We start from the raw sequence: 21,534 nt of genomic DNA on the forward strand, positions 1-21,534 counted from the left end.
TAATATATTTTATTAAATGTCCCTGGAAGAATTTGTATGTAGGTAGAACTAAAAGGCAACTAACCAAAAGGATTTGTGAACACCTAGGCAATATTAACAAGAAATTTCAGGGTCATCCATTATCCTGCCACTATATGGAGAAACAAGGATTCCGTTTTTGGGGGCATAGAAATAGTCTTCCCTGACCGTTCAGGGTCTATATTAAACACATGTCGTGGGCAGAGATTACATGGATATAAATTTAAATAGCTTGGCCCCCTGGGAAGTAAATCATGAAATTTAACTTTTTGCATTTTAAATACTGGTCTTATGTATAATCAAACCTGGTATATGTATGGGACATTGAAGTAATTAGAGATATGTGCACATGATAATCATACACCTATTAAGAGCTTCTGTCAGCAGACTGGCTGACCTGTAGCATGTGCACTTGGCTGTAAGGAATAATGTCAGACTGCATGTAAAGGAAACAGCTTGTTAGCACAGTCCCTCTGATCAAGCCTATTGGTGACTGTAGGGAATAACGGAGAGAGAGAAAAGCTTCCATCCATGAAGAAGGAACCCGTGTATTCCGAAACGTGTTGGGGGAAGTTTGCTCTCTGCTGGCGCCTGTGCCTGTGCCATCACACTGAAGTTCTGTGGACGTCACTTGTAGGCTTTTAACCCAAGAGCTTTTGCTACTGGCAGGAGCATAGCACTTGAGAGGGGGACTGAACAGAAGGACAGAGCAAGCATGGATCTCTAAGGCTACTTTCACATTAGTGTTAGCATCCGTACTAATGCCAGCCCATGTGTAGCGCCGGAAGTACGCCCCAGTCCCATTCACTATACTGGGTACGGGCTGGAGGTCTGGCCGCAGCATGGCAAACTTTTCCAAATTGTTTCACGTTACACCCTCAATCTTAAATGTATTTTATTGGGATTTTATGTGATCAACCAACACAAAGTAGCAAGTATGTGTCAAAAGAAAATGATACATAGTTTTCAATAAATAAAAATCTGAAAGGTGTGGTGTGCATTTGTATTCAGCCCCCTGTACTCTGATATCTATATATATATATATATATATATATATATATATACAGTGGGATGCGAAAGTTTGGGCAACCTTGTTAATCGTCATGATTTTCCTGAATAAATCGTTGGTTGTTATGATAAAAAATGTCAGTTAAATATATCATATAGGAGACACACACAGTGATATTTGAGAAGTGAAATGAAGTTTATTGGATTTACAGAAAGTGTGCTATAATTGTTTAAACAAAATTAGGCAGGTGCATAAATTTGGGCACTGTTGTCATTTTATTGATTCCAAAAGCTTTAGAACTAATTATTGGAACTCAAATTGGCTTGGTAAGCTCAGTGACCCCTGACCTACATACACAGGTTAATTCAATTATGAGAAAGAGTATTTAAGGGCGTCAATTGTAAGTTTCCCTCCTCTTTTAATTTTCTCTGAAGAGTAGCAACATGGGGGTCTCAAAACAACTCTCAAATGACCTGAAGACAAAGATTGTTCACCATCATGGTTTAGGGGAAGGATACAGAAAGCTGTCTCAGAGATTTCAGCTGTCTGTTTCCACAGTTAGGAACATATAGAGGAAATGGAAGACCACAGGCTCAGTTCAAGTTAAGGCTCGAAGTGGCAGACCAAGAAGATTCTCGGATAGACAGAAGTGACGAATGGTGAGAACAGTCAGAGTCAACCCACAGACCAGCACCAAAGACCTACAACATCATCCTGCTGCAGATGGAGTCACTGTGCATCGTTCAACCATTCGGCGCGCTTTACACAAGCAGATGCTGTATGCAAGAGTGATGCAGAGGAAGCCTTTTCTCCACCGACAGCACAAAAAGTGCCGCTTGAGGTGGGCTAAAGCACATTTGGACAAGCCAGCTTCATTTTGGAATAAGGTGCTGTGGACTGATGAAACTAAAATTGAGTTATTTGGCCATAACAAGGGGCGTTATGCATGGAGGAAAAAGAACACAGCATTCCAAGAAAAACACCTGCTACCTATAGTACAATATGGTGGTGGTTTCATCATGCTGTGGGGCTGTGTGGCCAGTGCAGGGACTGGGAATCTTGTCAAAGTTGAGGGACGCATGGATTCCACTCAGTATCAGCAGATTCTGGTGACCAATGTCCAGGAATCAGTGACAAAGCTGAACCTGCGCCGGGCTGGATCTTTCGACAAGACAACGACCCTAAACACTGCTCAAAATCCACTAAGGCATTTATGCAGAGGAACAAGTACAACGTTCTGGAATGGCCATCTCAGTCCCCAGACCTGAATATAATTGAAAATCTGTCGTGTGACTTAAAGAGAGCTGTCCATGCTCGGAAGCCATCAAACCTGAATGAACTAAAGATGTTTTGTAAAGAGGAATGGTCCAAAATACCTTCAACCAGAATCCAGACTCTCATTGGAAAGAACAGGAAGCGTTTAGAGGCTGTAATTTCTGCTAAGGATCTACTAAATATTGATTTCATTTCTTTTTTGTGGTGCCCAAATTTATGCACCTGCCTAATTTTGCTTAAACAATTATAGCACACTTTCTGTAAATCCAATAAACTTCATTTCACTTCTCAAATATCACTGTGTGTGTCTCCTATATGATATATTTAACTGACATTTTTTATCGTAACAACCAACGATTTATACAGGAAAATCATGATGATTAACAAGGTTGCCCAAACATTCGCATCCCACTGTATATATATATATATATATATATATATATATATATATATATGGACAAAAGTTTAAGACCACTTGAAAAATGGCAAAAAAAGATATTTTACATTGTTGGATCTTAACAAGGTTCCAAGTAGAGCTTCAATATGCAACAAGAAGAAATGAGAGTGAGACAAAACATTTTTTGAGCATTTAATTAATTGAAAATAACGATTAAACTGAAACAGGCTGTTTTTCAACTGATCAAAATTTTAGGACCACATGCCTTTAAAAGGCCAAATCTGTGCAAAGATGTGGATTCATTGTCATTTTCTGTCAGGAAGTCACACGTTGTGATGGCAAAGGCAAAAAAACTCTCCCTTTTTGAACGTGGTCGGGTTGTTGAACTGCATAAGCAGGGTCTCTCACAGCGCGCCATCGCTGCTGAGGTGGGACACAGTAAGACGTCATTTGGAATTTCTTAAATTAACCTTGAGGGTTATGGAACAAAAAAGTCAAGTGGAAGACCCAAAAAAATTTCATCAGCACTGAGCCGGAGGATCCATTTGGTTGTCCGTCAAGACACTGGACGATCCTCGACCCAAATTAAGGCCCCTACTAGTGCTGACTGCGGCCCCATAACCATCAGACGGCATCTGAGACTGAAGGGCTTCAAAAGCAAAAAACTTCTTCAAAGACCTCGTCTCCTTGAACGCCACAGAACTGCTCGTTTGGACTTTGCAAGAGAGCACCAAACATGGGACATTCAAAGGTGGAAGAAAGTTTTATACTCTGATGAGAAAAAATTTAACCTTGATGGTCCTGATGGTTTCTAATGTTACTGGCATGACACGCAGATCCCACCTGAGATGTTTTCTACGTGCCACAGTGGAGGGGGCGCCATAATGGTCTGGGGGGCTTTTTCCTTCAGTGGAACAATGGAGCTTCAGGAAGTGCAGGGGCATCAAACTGCCGCTGGCTATGTCCAGATGTTGTAGAGAGCATTCCTCATTACTGAGGGCCCTCGACTGTGTGGTAACGACTGGGTTTTTCAACAGGACAAAGCTACAGTACACAATGCCCGCAGGACAAGGGACTTCTTCCAGGAGAATAACATCACTCTTTTGGCCCATCCTGCGTGTTCCCCTGATCTAAATCCAACTGAGAACCTTTGGGGATGGATGGCAAGGGAAGTTTAAAAAAATGGAAAACAGTTCCAGACAGTAGATGGCCTTCGTGTGGCCGTCTTTACCACTTGGAGAAATGTTCCCACTCACCTCATTGAAACGCTTTCATCAAGCATGCCGAAACGAATTTTTGAAGTGATAAACAATAACGGCGGAGCTACTCATTACTGAGTTCATGTTTGAAAGTTGGATCTCTGTTTTGAGGGGGTTTAGTTTTTTTTTTAGAGGTGTGGTCCTAAACTTTTGATCAGCTGAAAAACAGCCTGTTTCGGTTTATTCGTTGTTTTCATTAAATTGAATGCTCAAAAAATGCTTTGTCTCACTCCCATTTCTTCTTGTTGCATGTTGAAGCTCTACTTGGAACCTTGTTAAAATTCAGCCATGCTAAATATGATTTTGTGCCATTTTTCAAGTGGTCTTAAACTTTTGATCAGGACTGTATGTATCTTCCGCAAAAACTCAACAGCCATCCATTTCAACGAAACTTGGTATACACATCCCTTGCTACCTCGAAATAAATCTTGTGTGGGTCTCAGCTCTCTAGGACGTACCATTCCCGAGATATTCCCAAAAAATGACCTGCATTAGCCAATAGAAGCCAGCAAGCCTTTCACTTAAATCCTAACTGCCATACACATGGTCACATGTCCCTTATCAGCCAATAGAAGCTCACAGGTCCTACTCCAGGTTGCCATAACAACTGATCACAGGTTTTAGCAGTACACAGGTCCTTAAATATTCAATCATATGACGTATGAGGACACAACTACACTGATACATGCATGAGTTCACTGTTAAAGGGGAGGGCACCGTGGAGGTCACTGTTAAAGGGGCGGTCGCTGTGAAAGTCACTGTTAAAGGGGTGATCACTGAGAAAGTCATTATGTCAGAAAATATGGGGAAGAGAAGGACAGGGAAGGCGTCTAAACACAACATGGACCCCCTGGAGTCCCCAGCGTCTCTTACTATGGACATGTTTGTGCACAGGGAAAAGGACGAGCTGGATCCCAAGATGGCGCCCTCTTGCCACGCAGCTCAGAAATGGGACAGCACTCTCCTCACAGCCGATGTTCCTCCCGGTTCCTATGTTGCTCCCTGCACCTAGCGGAGCGCGGAATATGCGCCAGCCTGGATCCCTTTCTATGAAGGAAGTCCTCTCAAATGTAGAGGTAAGGCAGCAGTTACTACCTCGAAATAAATCTTGTGTGGGTCTCAGCTCTCTAGGACGTACCATTCCCGAGATATTCCCAAAAAATGACCTGCATTAGCCAATAGAAGCCAGCAAGCCTTTCACTTAAATCCTAACTGCCATACACATGGTCACATGTCCCTTATCAGCCAATAGAAGCTCACAGGTCCTACTCCAGGTTGCCATAACAACTGATCACAGGTTTTAGCAGTACACAGGTCCTTAAATATTCAATCATATGACGTATGAGGACACAACTACACTGATACATGCATGAGTTCACTGTTAAAGGGGAGGGCACCGTGGAGGTCACTGTTAAAGGGGCGGTCGCTGTGAAAGTCACTGTTAAAGGGGTGATCACTGAGAAAGTCATTATGTCAGAAAATATGGGGAAGAGAAGGACAGGGAAGGCGTCTAAACACAACATGGACCCCCTGGAGTCCCCAGCGTCTCTTACTATGGACATGTTTGTGCACAGGGAAAAGGACGAGCTGGATCCCAAGATGGCGCCCTCTTGCCACGCAGCTCAGAAATGGGACAGCACTCTCCTCACAGCCGATGTTCCTCCCGGTTCCTATGTTGCTCCCTGCACCTAGCGGAGCGCGGAATATGCGCCAGCCTGGATCCCTTTCTATGAAGGAAGTCCTCTCAAATGTAGAGGTAAGGCAGCAGTTAAAGCCCACGAGGCTGTATACGGTAGGAGATGTGCATGGGCCCTGTCAAACAGCGCCGCAGTTTCCTTTACCCTCTGCTCAGAAAACTTCTCCGAGCCCGCTCCTAAATCCCCAGCCATAAGGTACATCAACGCTGCCAATGGAGGCTCCATAAACACCTCTGGCACCAGATACACCATGAGGCACTGATAATGAACATGAGCTTACACCCTTACAGAAGGGGACATATGTATCTGCCCCCCCCCCCCCTTCAGGGATTCTCTCACCCCATGTCATATATGCCTCTGAGATATCACAGCAGGACCCAGCTCCACTGCCACAGAGAGCCTCCCAACATAGGAGAACTGCATACCCTGCACCTAAGGAGATGCCCATGCTTCAGCCTGCAGATTGCTCAGACATTCCACTGGTCCTACGGTCTCAGTCTTCTTCAAGACATCGGTCGTCCTCATCCTCAAGTTCAGCAACCCCAGACCCCCCTGGGTCTCCCCCACCTAATTGGTGTTCCCACATACAACAGCTTCCAATAAAACAAGACTTTAAAGCCCTACAATCAGAAGTTAAAGAAGCACTTAAAGCCGAAGTAACGATTATCTGAAAAGACGTCCAGAATATAGGCTCTCGCCTCAACCAGCTGGAGGAAGATCAGAATGCGGCTAGATCAGTGGTATGCCATATACAAGAATGCACTACCATGCAGTCCCTTCTATGTGACCTACAAAGACATGTTGAGGATTTGGATAACAGAGGAGACGCCATAATATCAGAGTGAGAGGGGTCCCTGAATCCCAAGAAACTGAAGATGTTACTGTAATACTACTATCACCTTTTTAAAACATTTCTTGATCGCCCAACATCACACCTTATCAAGATGGATCGGGCACATAGAGCACTCCGTCCTAAATCTATGAAAGGTAGGGTTTAGCGAAATTTACAGTTCGGGTTCGTACCGAACTTTACGATTTTTTGACCCCAGACCCGAACCTGAACATTTCAGTAAAAGTTTGGGTTTGAGTTCGGTGTTCAGCGATTTAATGGCTCTTTTTGAAAGGCTGCAGGGCAGCCAATCAACAAGCGTTTAACTCGTGTGCCCTTAGAAGCCTTCACAGCCATGCCTACTAATGGCATGGCTGTGATTGGCCAGTGCAGCATGTGACCCTGCCTCTATATAAGCTGGAATCGGGTGTAGGGATAGGATGCTGCTGCTGTGAGGGAGAGAATAGGAAAGAATCTTATATCAGAAATTGTTAACTCTGCGATCTACAGCGATTTTAAATTTTATTTTATTTATTTATTTATTTTTTGTGTGTGCAATGCAACATTTTTGTACCCTGCCCTGAGCCCAGTGACACAGAAAAATATGTTTTTTCCATCTGTTAGTTAGGTGGGCGTCGGCGGCCATTTTGTGCAACAGCAGTGCACCAGCAGTGCCAGGGACAATAATTTAATCCTGTACTTTTAGTTCAGTGGGCAACATATACCCATTTTTTTAAGTGCACCTGCACTGCAAATGTGCCAGGGGAAGAAAAAATAATATAGGTAATCCGTCTGTGAGTTCAGGGACCCAGGGGCTGACATATTCACATTTTTTTCTGTAAAGTACCCCTGAGCTGCATATGTAAGTGTAATCAATTCAGTAAATCCATCTGTTCGATTCTGGAGGGACAAATAAAAAAATTTTTGCTAAAAAGTACATTTGTGCCCTGAACTGCATTTGTGATAGTGAAAGAAAATCTGTTAAATCCATCTGTTTAATTGTGGGTGAAAAAAAATCATATTTCTTTTTCCATAGATTACCTTTGCGGCCTGCGCTTCAAATCTGATAGTAAAATAAAATAAGTAAATCCATCTGTTTCACTGTGTGTGAAAAAATCTTATTTTTTTTTCCATAAAGTACCTTTGCAGATTTCTGACAGTCCAATAAAACCGTTAAATACTGCTGTTACATTGTTGATTGAAAATAGACTCATTTTTTGTGCTAAATAGTACATTTGCGGCCTGCGCTGCATTTCTGATAGTCCAATTAAACCGTTAAATACTGCTGTTACATTGTTACCTTTGCGGCCTGCACTGCAAATCTGATAGTGAAATAAAATCAGTAAATCCATCTGTTTCACTGTGGGTAAAAAATCTTTTATTTTTTTTGCCAGATAGTACCTTTGCAGCCTGCACTGCAAATCTGATAGTGAAATATAATCAGTAAATCCATCTGTTTCAATGTGGCGGAAACAATCATAATTTTTTGCATAAAGTAACTTTTGTGGCCTGCGCTGCATTTCTGACAATCCAATAAAACCGTTAAATACTGCTGTTACATTGCCCAACCACTTATGTTTCAGGATGAGTACATGGAAGGACCACCGCAGCACGTCTAGGATGATGACGAAACACAGGTGCCAACTGCTGTGGCTTTCTGCAGTGTGCAGACCGACAAAGAGGGAAGGGGTAAAGAGTGGGTGGAAGATGATGTGGAGGACGATGAGGTCCTCGACCCCACATGGAATCAAGGTCATGCGAGTGACGTGTGTAGTTCGGAGGAAGAGGCGGTGGTCGTACAGAGGCACCAGCACAGCAAAAGAGGGAGCAGGGTGCAAAAGCGGAGTGGCCGTCCCCTAGACAGTACGCCTGCTACTGCCCACCGCACCAAGGGACCGAGCACACCAAAGCCAGCTCCCAGGAGTTCCCTGGCATGGCAGTTCTTCAGACATTGTGCTGACAACAAGACACGAGTGGTTTGCACGCTGTGCAATCAGAGCCTGAAGCGAGCCATAAACGTTCTAAACCTAAGCACAACCTGCATGACCAGGCATTTAAGTGCAAAGCACGAGCTGCAGTGGAGTAGACACCTCAAAAACCAAGAAAGGTCTCTAGCTCCTCCTGCTTCCTCTTCTGCTGCAGTCTTGGCCTCTTCACCCCCCTCTGGAGTGACAGGGTCACAGCTCTCTATGACGTACCGTTCCTGAAATATTCCCAAAAAATGACCTGCATTAGCCAATACAAGCCTGCAAGTATTTCTCTTCATATCCCAACTGCCATACACACGATCACATGTCCCTTATCAGCCAATATAAGCTCGCAGGCCCTTAGTCTCCACATACACACAGTTTTACTCCAGGTTTCCATAACAATCCAGCCATTTTTCCACACTGCTGTAGGTCAGCTTTAGCCTAGGGCTACACGATGACATGTGTCGCTCGACAATAAGTCGCACGACACATAGGGCACAACTACACTGCTACATATGTCGCACCAATGTTGCGCGACAATTTTTATAATGATACTTATGGTGTTGCACTGTGACCTGTGACATGCTGCGACTGCGACGTGACAGTCGCAGAAGAATCCATCTTGGATGGATTTTTGCAACTGTTGTGTCGCAGTCGCAGCATGTCACATGTCGCAGTGTGACAGCATAGCCTATAATTATAAAAATTGTTGAGACAAAATGTTGCGCGACGCACGTCGTTGTGTAGCCCTAGCATTAAAGGGGCAGGGTGCTGTGGAGGTCACTGTTAAAGAGGCGTTCACTGTAGATGTTACTGTTAAGGGGGCAGGTCGCTATGGAGGTCACTGTTAAAGGGGCGGACACTGCGGAAGTCACTGTTAAGGGGAAAATATTTAATCTTCAACTTGCTTAGGCTACTTTCACAATAGCGTTTTGGCTTTCCATTTGTCCGTTCAGGGGTCTCAAAAGCGATATAAAACGGTAGTGTTGGCCGCGAATATCGGCACTTCGAGAATTCGCAAATATTTAGAATAAAGTGATATATATTCGTAATTTCGAATATCCTAGATTTTTTTCATCAGTAACCTCTCTTCTTGCTTGTGGGCCAATGAGAAGGCTGCAATGTCTTTGTCTGAGCTTAGCAACATCCCTAGCAACCAATTGGAAAGTTGCCTACCACTTACTATATAAGAACCTCCCCAGCAGCCAGTCTATGCAGTATTTTGCAGATCTGAGAGAGACAGCAATGTTATTGCTGTGCTCTCTGCTTTCCTGTGTCATTACATTAGATAGTTAGTTAGTTAGTTAGCTTATATATATAATACAGATAGTTAGTGGGAGATAGTCAGTGTAGGTTAGATAGTGATATAGTGTAGCTGATAGGTTCTGCTGTCCATAGATACATACATACATGCTACATACATATTGCTATGATGTCACAAGTTCACAACAATACTTAGTGCACCAATCACTAATATGTAGTCAGACCTGTTAAAATGTGAAGTTGCACGTATTGCGCCAAAATATTCGCATCATTAGTGCCGATTTCACAATCGCAAATATTTTGGAGCACTCTATCTGCATCTGAAGCTATTGTAATGTTCTGCCGTGCCAACCATTTTTTCCAGTCTCGGGAAACTTCTAACAGCTATAAAAATTTAGCTATAGTGACCCATGCTTGTATTGCGCGCATATTGCATTGCCGATTTTCCCAATCAAGACCATATTTGCGAATTCTCGAATTCGCTAATGTATGACGAATATTCTACCAAATATTCGCGAAATATCACGACTTTGAATGTTGCCCCTGCCGCTCATCACTACAAAACAGATCAGTTTTGCCTTAATGCATTCTGAATGGAAAAGGCTCCGCTCAGAATGCATCAGTTTGCCTCCGTTCAGTCACCATTCCGCTCTGGAGGCGGACACCAAAACGTTGCCTGCAGAGCCAAACGGATCCATCCCCATTGACTTCCATTGTGTGTCAGGACGGATCCGTTTGGCTCTGCAGGCAGCGTTTTCATTGACACAATCTGGCACAATAGAAAATGGATCTGTCCTCCATTGACTTTCAATGGTGTTCAAGACGGATCTGTCATGGCTATAGAAGACATAATACAACTGGATCCGTTCATGACAGATGCATGCAGTTGTATTATTGTAACGGAAGCATTCTTGCAGATCCATGACGGATCCGCAAAAAACGCTAGTGTGAAAGTAGCCTAAACTGTTCACAGTAAGGTCTCATGCACACGACTGTTCAGTTTTTTGCAGTCCGCAAATTGCGTATCCGCAAAACACGGAAGCCGCCCGCATGCCTTCCGCAATTTGCGGAACTAAACAGGCGGCCCATTGTAGAAATGCCTATTCTTGTCCGCAAAATAGACAAGAATAGGACATGTTATATTTTTTTTGCGGGGCCACGGAACGGAGCAACGGATGCGGATAGCACACGGAGTGCTGTCCGCATCTTTTGCGGCCCCATTGAAGTGAATGGGTCCGCACCCGAGCCGCAAAGACTGCGGCTCGGATGAGGACCAGAACAACGGTCGTGTGCATGAGGCCTAACAGTAATTTTGACCAGGGATGCCCAAACTTTTGAATGCCACTATATGTTCCTGGGTCACTGAAGATCACACACTGTGTGTAAGAGCGAGTATAGTTATTTTGGATTGATTTATTTAGATTATTTAAAGGAAATGTGTCACCAAAAATGTTATCTGTGAAATAACACCAGATAACACATATCCTTTTTTCTAATCTGTTTTCATTTTCTGATTGCGGATTTATTTATTCTATTTCCTGAAAAGGATTATGGGGGCAGCCATCTTGCCTGAGCGGTTCTTAGCAGCATTTAGAAAGCACTAAAAGGGTATTCCAGTTACATTAAGTTATGTACAGTTATGTACAGCACTCGGCTATCTCCAGTATTTCCATAGAAATGAAGGGAGTGGCAGCAGGGATGCCTGACAGCTGCTCCATTCATTTCAGGGGGCTGCAGGGGGTTCTTGTGGGGGTCCCCCACTGATCTAATAGTTATCCCCTTTAAACTTTTAAGAAAATTGCTTTATTTACCACATGGGCCATAGACACAATGGTCAGGGCGAACCTCATTGACTTCTAGGCATGTTCTGTGACCTGTGCAGAGGTCATTGTACAAGGAAAGAATAGATACGTTTTGACAATCACCTATTCTGAAAATAAAAATATGTTGAATAGTGTTGAGCGCGAATATTCGAATAGCGAATTCTTATCGCGATCATCAGCACTTCGATAATTCGCAAATATTTAGAATATATTGATATATATTCGTTAAAACGAATATTCTTTTTTTTTTTTCATCTGAACCCCTTAGTGATAGTAAATGTAATGGGTTTAGATGAAAAAAAAAAAAATGAATATTCGTATTACGAATATAGCACTATATTCTACATATTTGACTATTCTACCAAGCCAACCCAATAGGAAAGTTGCTTAACGCCCTTACGCGATTCGATTAATGCACATATTTAATTGCCGATTTTTGGCATAAGATAAACTATATTAAATAATGAAGAAAATTCTAATTCAGTACTGACTGAGCTAAAAGGCCCGGTAATGGACCATTCATTACTTGTGGGCCAATATGAGAAGGCAAAAATATCTTAGTCAGGACTGAATTAGAATTTTCTTCATTATTTAATATAGTTTATCTTATGCCAAAAATTCATATAAAAATACATATTCGACAATTCTACCAAGCCAAACCAATAAAGTTCCTTAGCGCCCTTACGCGATTCGATTAATGCGCATATTTAATTGCCGATTTTTCGCATAAGATAAACTATATTAACCGCCTCCGGACCGCCTAACGCAGGATCGCGTTCCGGAGGCGGCAGCCCTGCGCAGAGTCACGCATCTATGCGTCATCTCGCGAGACGCAAGATTTCCTGTGAACGCGCGCACGTTCACAGGATCGGAAGGTAGGCGAGTGGATCTCCAGCCTGCCAGCGGCGATCGTTCGCTGGCAGGCTGGAGATGTGATTTTTTTTAACCCCTAACAGGTATATTAGATGCTGTTTTGATAACAGCGTCTAATATACCTGCTACCTGGTCCTCTGGTAGTCCCTTTTGTTTGGATCGACCACCAGAGGACACAGGTAGCTCAGTAATAAGTAGCACCAAGCACCACACTACACTACACCCCCCCCTGTCACTTATTAACCCCTTATTAACCCCTGATCACCCCATATAGACTCCCTGATCACCCCCCTGTCATTGATCACCCCCCTGTAAGGCTCCATTCAGACGTCTGTATGATTTTTACGGATCCACTGATACATGGATCGGATCCGCAAAACGCATACGGACGTCTGAATGGAGCCTTACAGGGGGGTGATCAATGACGGGGGTGATCACCCCATATAGATTCCCTGATCACCCCCCTGTCATTGATCACCCCCCTGTAAGGCTGCATTCAGATGTCCGTATGTTTTTTACGGATCCACGGATACATGGATCGGATCCGCAAAACACATATAGGCGTCTGAATGGAGCCTTACAGGGGGGTGATCACCCCATATAGACTCCCTGATCACCCCCCTGTCATTGATCACCCCCCTGTCATTGATCACCCCCCTGTAAGGCTGCATTCAGATGTCCGTATGTTTTTTACGGATCCACGGATACATGGATCGGATCCGCAAAACACATACGGACATCTGAATGGAGCCTTATAGGGGGGTGATCAATGACAGGGGGGTGATCACCCCATATAGACTCCCTGATCACCCCCCTGTCATTGATCACCCCCCTGTCATTGATCACCCCCCTGTAAGGCTCCATTCAGACATTTTTTTGGCCCAAGTTAGCGGAAATTATTATTTTTTTTTCTTACAAAGTCTCATATTCCGCTAACTTGTGTCAAACAATAAAATCTCACATGAACTCACCATACCCCTCACGGAATCCAAATGCGTAAAATTTTTTAGACATTTATATTCCAGACTTCTTCTCACGCTTTAGGGCCCCTAGAATGCCAGGGCAGTATAAATACCCCACATATGACCCCATTTGGAAAGAAGACACCCCAAGGTATTCGCTGAGGGGCATATTGAGTCCATGAAAGATTGAAATTTTTGTCCCAAGTTAGCGGAAAGGGAGACTTTGTGAGAAAAAAAAAAAAAAAACAATTTCCGCTAACTTGTGCCAAAAAAAAAAAATTTCTATGAACTCGCCATGCCCCTCATTGAATACCTTGGGGTGTCTTCTTTCCAAAATGGGGTCACATGTGGGGTATTTATACTGCCCTGGCTTTTTAGGGGCCCTAAAGCGTGAGAAGAAGTCTGGGATCCAAATGTCTAAGAATGCCCTCATAAAAGGAATGTGGGCCCCTTAGCGCATCTAGGCTGCAAAAAAGTGTCACACATCTGGTATCGCCGTACTCAGAAGAAGTTGGGCAATGTGTTTTGGGGTGTCATTTTACATATACCCATGCTGGGTGAGATAAATATCTTGGTCAAATGCCAACTTTGTATAAAAAATGGGAAAAGTTGTCTTTTGCCGAGATATTTCTCTCACCCAGCATGAGTATATGTAAAAAGACACCCCAAAACACATTGCCCAACTTCTCCTGAATACGGCGATACCACATGTGTGACACTTTTTTGCAGCCTAGGTGGGCAAAGGGGCCCACATTCCAAAGAGCACCTTTCGGATTTCACAGGTCATTTACCTACTTACCACACATTAGGGCCCCTAGAATGCCAGGGCAGTATAACTACCCCACAAGTGACCCCATTTTGGAAAGAAGACACCCCAAGGTATTCCGTGAGGGGCATGGCGAGTTCCTAGAATTTTTATTTTTTGTCACAAGTTAGCGAAAAATAATGATTTTATTATTTTTTTCCTTACAAAGTCTCATATTCCACTAACTTGTGACAAAAAATAAAAACTTCCATGAACTCACTATGCTCATCAGCGAATACCTTGGGGTGTCTTCTTTCCAAAATGGGGTCACTTGTGGGGTAGTTATACTGCCCTGGGATTCTAGGGGCCCTAATGTGTGGTAAGTAGTTTGAAATCAAAATCTATAAAAATGGCCGGTGAAATCTGAAAGCTGCTCTTTGGAATGTGGGCCCCTTTGCCCACCTAGGCTGCAAAAAAGTGTCACACATGTGGTATTGCCGTACTCAGGAGAAGTTGGGCAATGTGTTTTGGGGTGTCATTTTACATATACCCATGCTGGGTGAGAGAAATATCTTGGCAAAAGACAACTTTTCTTATTTTTTTATACAAAGTTGGCATTTGACCAAGATATTTATCTCACCCAGCATGGGTATATGTAAAATGACACCCCAAAACACATTGCCCAACTTCTCCTGAGTACGGAGATACCACATGTGTGACACTTTTTTGCAGCCTAGGTGGGCAAAGGGGCCCACATTCCAAAGAGCACCTTTCGGATTTCACCGGCCATTTTTTACAGATTTTGATTTCAAACTACTTACCACACATTAGGGCCCCTAGAATGCCAGGGCAGTATAACTACCCCACAAGTGACCCCATTTTGGAAAGAAGACACCCCAAGGTATTCGCTGATGGGCATAGTGAGTTCATAGAAGTTTTTATTTTTTGTCACAAGTTAGTGGAATATGAGACTTTGTAAGAAAAAAAAAATCATCATTTTCCGCTAACTTGTGACAAAAAATAAAAAGTTCTATGAACTCACTATGCCCATCAGCGAATACCTTAGGGTGTCTACTTTCCGAAATGGGGTCATTTGTGGGGTGTTTGTACTGTCTGGCCATTGTAGAACCTCAGGAAACATGACAGGTGCTCAGAAAGTCAGAGCTGCTTCAAAAAGCGGAAATTCACATTTTTGTACCATAGTTTGTAAACGCTCTAACTTTTACCCAAACCATTTTTTTTTTACCCAAACATTTTTTTTTTATCAAAGACATGTAGAACAATAAATTTAGAGAAAAATTTATATATGGATGTCGTTTTTTTTGCAAAATTTTAGAACTGAAGGTGAAAAATGTCATTTTTTTGCAAAAAAATCGTTAAATTTCGATTAATAACAAAAAAAGTTAAAATGTCAGCAGCAATGAAATACCACCAAATGAAAGCTCTATTAGTGAGAAGAAAAGCAGGTAAAATTCATTTGGGTGGTAAGTTGCATGACCGAGCAATAAACGGTGAAAGTACTGTAGGTCAGAAGTGTAAAAAGTGGCCTGGTCATTTAGGGTGTTTAAGGTAGGGGGGCTGAGGTGGTTAAGATATTTTAGCCTTCTCACATTGGCCCACAGGCAAAAAGCCGGCTGGTAATGGACCATTACTTGTGGGCCAATGTGAGAAGGCTAAAATATCTTGGTACTTAATAATTATTGCCCCAAATCATTAATATCTACTCAAGCAACATAAAAAGTATGTATTGCGAAAAATATTAGTAATATTTAGGAATGCTTTATCTGCTTAAAAATACATTTAAATAACAAGCATGTGATATGTAATACAGTGATGTAATGTTGAATTATTTACAGTGATCAGGATATCTTCCTCGACTTGTGTGAAATTACTTCCGACCATTTTTTCTTGTCCACTTCCGAACCGAATGTATGAAAAACTCTCCCAAGACTAAGGCCTCTTTCACACTTGCGTTGTCCGGATCCGGCGTGTACTCCACTTGCCGGAATTACACTCCGGATCCGGAAAAACGCAAGTGTACTGAAAGCATTTGAAGACGGAACCGTCTTCCAAATGCTTTCAGTGTTACTATGGCACCCAGGACGCTATTAAAGTCCTGGTTGCCATAGTAGGAGCGGGGAGCGGGGGAGCGGTATACTTACAGTCCGTGCGGCTCCCGGGGCGCTCCAGAATGACGTCAGAGCGCCCCATGCGCATGGATGACGTGATCCATGCGATCACGTGATCCATGCGCTTGGGGCGCCCTGACGTCACTCTGGAGCGCCCGGGGAGCCGCACGGACGGTAAGTACACTGCTCCCCCGCTCCCCGCTACACTTACCATGGCTGTCAGGACTTTAGCGTCCCGGCAGCCATGGTAACCACTCTGAAAAAGCTAAATGTCGGCTCCGGCAATGCGCCGAAACGACGTTTAGCTTAAGGCCGGATCCGGATCAATGCCTTCCAATGGGCATTAATTCCGGATCCGGCCTTGCGGCAAGTGTTCCGGATTTTTGGCCGGAGCAAAAAGCGCAGCATGCTGCGGTATTTTCTCCGGCCAACAAACGTTCCGTACCGGAACTGAAGACATCCTGATGCATCCTGAACGGATTACTCTCCATTCAGAATGCATTAGGATAATCCTGATCAGGATTCTTCCGGCATAGAGCCCCGACGACGGAACTCTATGCCGGAAGACAATAACGCAGGTGTGAAAGAGCCCTAAGCCATTCCCATATGTGCGCATGAGCACACGAATATCTCAATGACGATTTTTCACAAAATAATAGCATTGAACGAATATAACGAAGTCTCGAATTAGCGAATATATCACGAATATTTAGCTAAATATTTGTGAAATATCGCGAATTCGAATATGGCACCTGCCGCTCATCACTAATGTTAAACATAAAAATTTGGTTTAAACAGTCATTTTCTGATGATACATTCCCTTTAAGGACATCTGACTCAGCAGCAACATGCAGGTTCAATTGGAGTGACAGAACTGATGCTAGTATTGGTTATTTTTTTTTACAGTATAGACAACCCTAAGATTAACACCCTGGAACTGCAGACTGATACATTCCCCTTATGTTGGTACATTGTAGCAAACGATCAGGCCAAGACAGAAATGTACGATGCTAGTGTCTTCAGCTCACAGAGAATTGCCTAAAATAGCTATAGTTGTAGCTACGGTACAGCTGTGAGAAGCATCGGGTCTGTAAATGATGAAGAAAGGGTAAATTAAAGGAATGTGTCACCAAAAAATGTAATCTGCCAGTTAAAACCAGATAGCCACACACATCCTTTTTTCTAATGTTTTTATTTTCTGTTTGCAGATTTTTTAAATTCTATTTCCTGAACATGATTATGGGGGCGGCCATCTTGCCTGAGCTGTTCTTAATAACATTAAAGAATTCCTTTACGGCAGCCCCATGGTCCATAGACACAATGGTCGGGAGCGGCCCTCATTGACTTCTATGGGCGAGTTTTCTAGGCATGCTCTGTGACCTGTGCAGAGGTCATTGTTCAAGGAAATAATAGATTTGACAATCACCTATTGTGAATGGTTCATCCTGTCTTGTCTGTTATTCTAATACTACCTGTAATGATATCACCTGTGTATAGATAAGCAGGTAACTGCAGTACAGTCCAAGAAGTGGTGCCTATTATTAGGCTTAGTGCTCAGTGTTTAAATATAGATATTGACATGGAAAATTAGAAATAACATCATCAAGAATTCTTTAAAAATATGTTTTACATAAAAACCTAATTTAAACAACAAGTCATTTTCTGATGAAACGATTCCTTTAAGGTCTGCTCACATCTCATTATTGCTTCCTTCAAAGGTATATTTCAGGAGTATTTCCTGACATACTGTATATCTTAAAGAGAAGCCACCAAAGTATGCAACCGTATAGGCATAAAGTTGCACAAGTCAGCTATTGACTCCCATTATTAAAGGGGTTATCCGAGACAAAAAAATGCCCCCCATATGCCAGGCCCCTCACACTGAATGTACTTACATGGCTCCCCGCGTCGCTCCTGGTCCCCGCTCTGCCGCTGCTGCTTCTCCCCATGCGTGGATGAAAATATACGGTGTCGGGGGGAGCAGCTAATGGCAGGCGGTTACGAGGATGAGCCTCCCTAGCATTGTGGGTGACGCTAGGGAGGCTTGTCCCCGTCACCGCTTTCCATTGGCTGCTCCCCCCCAACACCGGATGTTTTCATCCGCGCACGGGGAGAAGCAGCAACGCGGTGCGGGACCAGGAGCGGCGCAGGGAGCGGGGAGCCAGGTAAGTAGATTTAATGTGAGAGACCCGGGCATATGGGGACATTTTTTTGTCTCGGATAACACCTTTAAAACTTACAGTGTTTAATATACACGTTTTTCCTGTCTCCTTCTGTATAGGAAAAAGAAGAGCACCTACAGTATGCTTTCTACAGTAAATGGTATGCCTGTGCATACTAGCCCATCATGTACCTAAAGGATACTCTTATGGCAAAAACTGGCCATATGGGGACCTAGGGATAGGTTTGGCATATGTATACCAAATGTATTCGCATAAATTGTGAAAAGAGCTTAAAGCCTCTATCACATGTCTGTGGGTCAGTAGAAAAACAATGGAGAATTGCTCCACTATGAGGCACTATGCTGACCTAACACGCCCATGAAAATCTATGGCAGATGACATGTTCTATCTGTTGTTTTCACTGACCATTGCTAGGAGGTTCTCTGGAAATCCCTTTTTCTAGCCTAGCAGTGTAGGCGAAATATGGATGACACACTGAGGGGAAAAAGAGACACGTAGACCAAATATGGATTCTTCACGGACATCTTTAAGAATGAAACACTGACAATCTTGTATCTGAATACATCATTAACATGGATGTGTGAAGGAGGGTGTTATGATGACCTCCCTATTAGACCTCTGTGTTAGCATGTTATACAGTATATTATAATTGTAATAGATAAAAGCGTGAAAAACGAATTTGAATTCAGATATTTTATTTAGAAGCAAATTGATAATTGATCCATTTATCTGTATTTGGAGGTGAGGACATGAGACACTACTGCAAGGAACTTGTCAAAAGCAGCATGGGTGGTGGCGTCAAAGTCAGCGGAGAAGTGAGATGCCAGGACGACCAGGATGGAGTGAGACAGCAGCTGTAACAGAAACATAATTATTATAATCCAACAAACCATCCTATTACTGTACGTGTATTACAATAATTCACTGTGCAAGGCTTTGACCTCACTGGAGATGGCTGATAATATGACAGATTGGTTTTGAATGTGAAATTCTAATGGCTCCCTTTGTCTTATAATGGGTCTGTACGGTTTCCATTTTTGTTGCTATTCTTTCTGTTAAAGATTTAAATCTGACAGAATGAAACATGTATGCTAGTGTGAACAGAGCCTAATATCCAGCCAAGAATTACTGAAAATAAAATGATTTTGTTACAATAAACCATCCAGGAATAATAACATTCCTGATATCTTCATCACCATTTTTTGCATCTTATTTGTAAAGTGATTGAGTCTTACTTTGAAGTTTCCGGGGTCCACTCTCAGGTTATAGGCATGCAGGTCGCTCAGTTGGGACAGGGATCCCTCCAAATTGTCCAGATGTTTGCCTGCCTCTGCAAGAGCACCCAAGACCTTACCTCCATGTGTCTGGAGATCAGTAGATCCGTGGCTGAGGTCAAAGTGGTTGAAGTAAGTCTTGGTCTGAGGGAAGCCCAGGAACAACCTAAGATTAAAGAGAAGTGAAGTCAAATGAAACTGAACATGTACTGGTCTGTTAATAGTTGCAAGCATAGCCATTACTATCATTTGACTCATAGAGCAATATAACTCTATCTGTATTATGTTTTGATACATTTATTTGTATTATTGTTATGTTACTTTTAATGTACATTTTATTTCCTATATAATGAAAGCTAAATCCAGAATCATGTTAGTTCCTATCACCAGAGATCAGTACATTGTGGGAATGTATCTAAGGCACTGCCAGTGCTAAAGCAACAAAAAATTGTGGAAGCACGAATGGAGAAAACTATACTGGGAAATGCAACTGAAAGCAAAACTACCATTTAAATAGCCATAATTGTAAGAATACAGTGGTCATACCACTAATAGCAGTAATGGTTCTATGGTAATGTATACTGAGGATACAGCCCAATATTCTGTCACCCAACACACCCATAAAGCCATTTACTTTTAAGAAAATTATATAATTACCTTTCCAAAGCTTCAGCACCGAGAGCGCTCACATTTCCGGAGACTTTGCCCAAGATGGACACAATTGCAGCCTTCTCAGTGTCAGTGAAAGTCATCTTGCTTGTGTATAGTTGAGCTGCAGGTTAAGGTTTGGGAGGTCTGTGCTGTGTCTCAGTTCACTTGGATTTTATAGAGGAAGGGTCAGCAGAAATGGACACTTGTCCAAGACCATTGGTCATTTAGGAGATACACCCAAACACATGTTCTTTGCATATCTTGTTCAGGAATTGCTGCCTATGTATAATATTGTGCAATGGTATTACTTTGCTTTTTTGTTGTATACTTACATGTATAAATCTAACTATATATGTTCTATGGCTAAATAGCATTTCTACTTAAATAATGACAATTTGAGTTGTCCATTTCTATCAAGTTACTTCATGCGTTTTTTTTTTTCTTCCATTACTGACATTACATCTCTATAGTAGGTGACATCCAGCTTTCTGAGCCTCCTGGATGAAATAATACTGGATGTCACTACTTAGCAGTAGTGGGTGTTTATGTCAGTAGGGGCGAATTGTGTGTTACTTTGTACGGTTAAAGTGGTTTCTGGAAGTTCACTATTGATCACCTTTGGGATAGGTCATCAATATCAAATTGGCAAGGGATAAAGTCCAGAAATCCTGGCACTGCCACCACATAGTGTATGGAACGGTAGTGTTTTGGTGCCTGGGAAAACAGCTCCTCAAAATAACTGATCGGTGGAGGTGCCATGAGTTGGATCCCCATCAATCTGATGTTGATGATCTGTCTTCAAGAGTTATTCCAAGATTGACATAAATTCCACCCCTACTCCACTGGACCTCTGAAGGGAAGCATACTTACTGGTTAATCGTTGCTAGCTTCTGGCTTTGCGGGCCCCAGGCAGCCTTCACTGCACTTTGGTCCCCCCATGTAAACATCCAGTACAGATGGGTTCAGGTGCACGGCTGCAGCTATGACTAGCCTCACGGTGACATGTCCCCAAGTACTCTATGTTTAGTTTGAGACAGCACACCAGATGATCTTCAGAAAATTGATACTTTTATTGATTTTTCAACATCAGTAGTACATATTATAGCTTCATTAAGCTGTGTGAGACAAATGTCGGGTTTCACGGCCTACATGTATACTTACATGTATAAATCTAACT

At 42.7% G+C, this 21,534-nt stretch overlaps 1 protein-coding gene across 1 annotated transcript; it reads right to left on the reverse strand.

The window, feature by feature from the left end:
* Positions 1-19,157: 19,157 nt before the first annotated feature.
* Positions 19,158-20,458, reverse strand: LOC121008040 (hemoglobin subunit alpha-4-like). The gene is made up of 3 exons (XM_040440316.1): positions 20,364-20,458; positions 19,668-19,872; positions 19,158-19,286 (listed from the first exon to the last, which is right to left on the reverse strand). The coding sequence occupies exons 1-3, from the start codon at positions 20,456-20,458 to the stop codon at positions 19,158-19,160; spliced, it is 429 nt and encodes a 142-aa protein (XP_040296250.1).
* Positions 20,459-21,534: the final 1,076 nt, after the last annotated feature.

The sequence above is a fragment of the Bufo bufo genome, chromosome 7, assembly GCF_905171765.1.
Source record: "Bufo bufo chromosome 7, aBufBuf1.1, whole genome shotgun sequence".
Taxonomy (NCBI): domain Eukaryota; kingdom Metazoa; phylum Chordata; class Amphibia; order Anura; family Bufonidae; genus Bufo; species Bufo bufo.